General features: G+C 62.6%; 1 protein-coding gene across 3 annotated transcripts in view; it reads left to right on the top strand.

The window, feature by feature from the left end:
- Nucleotides 1–908, top strand: part of LOC103611275 (glucosylceramidase) — a 19,614-nt gene extending 18,706 nt beyond the window's left edge. For 2 of the 3 annotated variants that reach the window (XM_017727893.1, XM_017727891.1), the window contains exons 9-12: nucleotides 56–209; nucleotides 319–328; nucleotides 407–532; nucleotides 614–908. In XM_017727893.1, coding sequence (XP_017583382.1) covers nucleotides 56–209; nucleotides 319–328; nucleotides 407–532; nucleotides 614–734 — 411 coding nt within the window. In that variant the 3' untranslated portion in view covers nucleotides 735–908. The remainder of the gene's footprint in view (nucleotides 1–55; nucleotides 210–318; nucleotides 329–406; nucleotides 533–613) is intronic. The other variant, XM_017727892.1, reaches the window with a different exon arrangement.
- The last annotated feature ends 340 nt before the right edge of the window (nucleotides 909–1,248 follow it).

The following is a 1,248-nucleotide window of genomic DNA, read 5'->3' on the forward strand; positions in this document are numbered from 1 at the left end:
ACCCTGGCCACCTCCTGGGCCTGCCTGTGGCTCAGCACCATCCTCTGCCCTGCAGAACCTCAACAACTACGTGACGGGTTGGCCCGACTGGAACCTGGCCCTGGACATGGAGGGAGGCCCCAACTGGAGCAAGAACTACGTGGACAGCCCCGTCATTGTGGACAGCAGCAAGGACGTCTTCTACAAGCAGCCCATGTTCTACCACCTGGGAGCGATGCAGCCCGGCCCCGCTGCGTGGGACCCCATCCCCCTGGGCCCTGTGCCCTAGCAGGTGCTGCAGGTCTCACCCCCCTGCTCTCTTCTCCCAGCTCCCCTCAGGGCACTTCAGGTGTGTTGGGGGCCACAGGCTGGTGGCTCCAGGTACCACGTCCTAGGTGCCACACTCTGATCCTGCTTGTCCTCACAGCAAGTTCATCCCCGAGGGCTCACAGCGTGTGGGACTGGCCGTCTCCAAGAAGTGCCGCCGGTGTGACCTGGAGCACTCGGCTTTCCTGCGCCCCGATGGTGCCATCGTCCTGGTGGTCCTGAACCGGTGAGTGGCTCAGTTGTGATTGCTGGTAAAAGACCCCACTGACCCCACTGAGCTCCCATCTCCTTCTCATTTTCCCCACAGCTCCCCCATGGACGTGTCCTTTGGGATCTCTGACCCGCGGGCCGGCTTCATCGAGGCCGTGGCTCCCGGCGACTCCATCCAGACGTTCCTCTGGAAGCAGCCACGGCCAGCAGAGGAGTGAGGTGCCAGTGGCAGCTTGGAGAGAAGACGCCAATGGGGCTGAGGCTGCAGCACAGCCCCTGCAGCCCCCTGTGCCCCAGGGGACCTGTTTGACCCTAGGGCTGCAATGCCTGTGCTTTTCTAGATATTTTCATTAAAATAAGCAGGTTTTCTACAAACTTGCCTGAACCCCTGACCTCCCCTTGGTTCCAGCTCAGTGGGCAGGACTATGGCAGGCACCAGAGGAGGCAGATTTGAGGCTGATGGTACCTCCTGAGCCCCATGGGTCCCGTCCTACCTCTGCCCAGGTTCCTGGGGCATCCCACGTAGCTGGTGCTGCAGGGATGCAGGAGACTGTCACCCCAAGGGGTGCCATCTCCCTCCTGTCTGCCACTGCAGCATCCCCCCACAAGGAAGGGCCCAAAGCTGGCAGGGACCAGGGCCCTGCTGCAGTCAGGACACGCAGCCGGGATTTAGAGCAGAGCTCTGGCGTCGGCAGCTCCAGCTTCCCCCCGGCCAGAGCAGGGGGCTGTGGT

Source organism: Corvus brachyrhynchos, unplaced genomic scaffold, assembly GCF_000691975.1.
Source record: "Corvus brachyrhynchos isolate BGI_N302 unplaced genomic scaffold, ASM69197v1 scaffold122, whole genome shotgun sequence".
NCBI lineage: Eukaryota > Metazoa > Chordata > Aves > Passeriformes > Corvidae > Corvus > Corvus brachyrhynchos.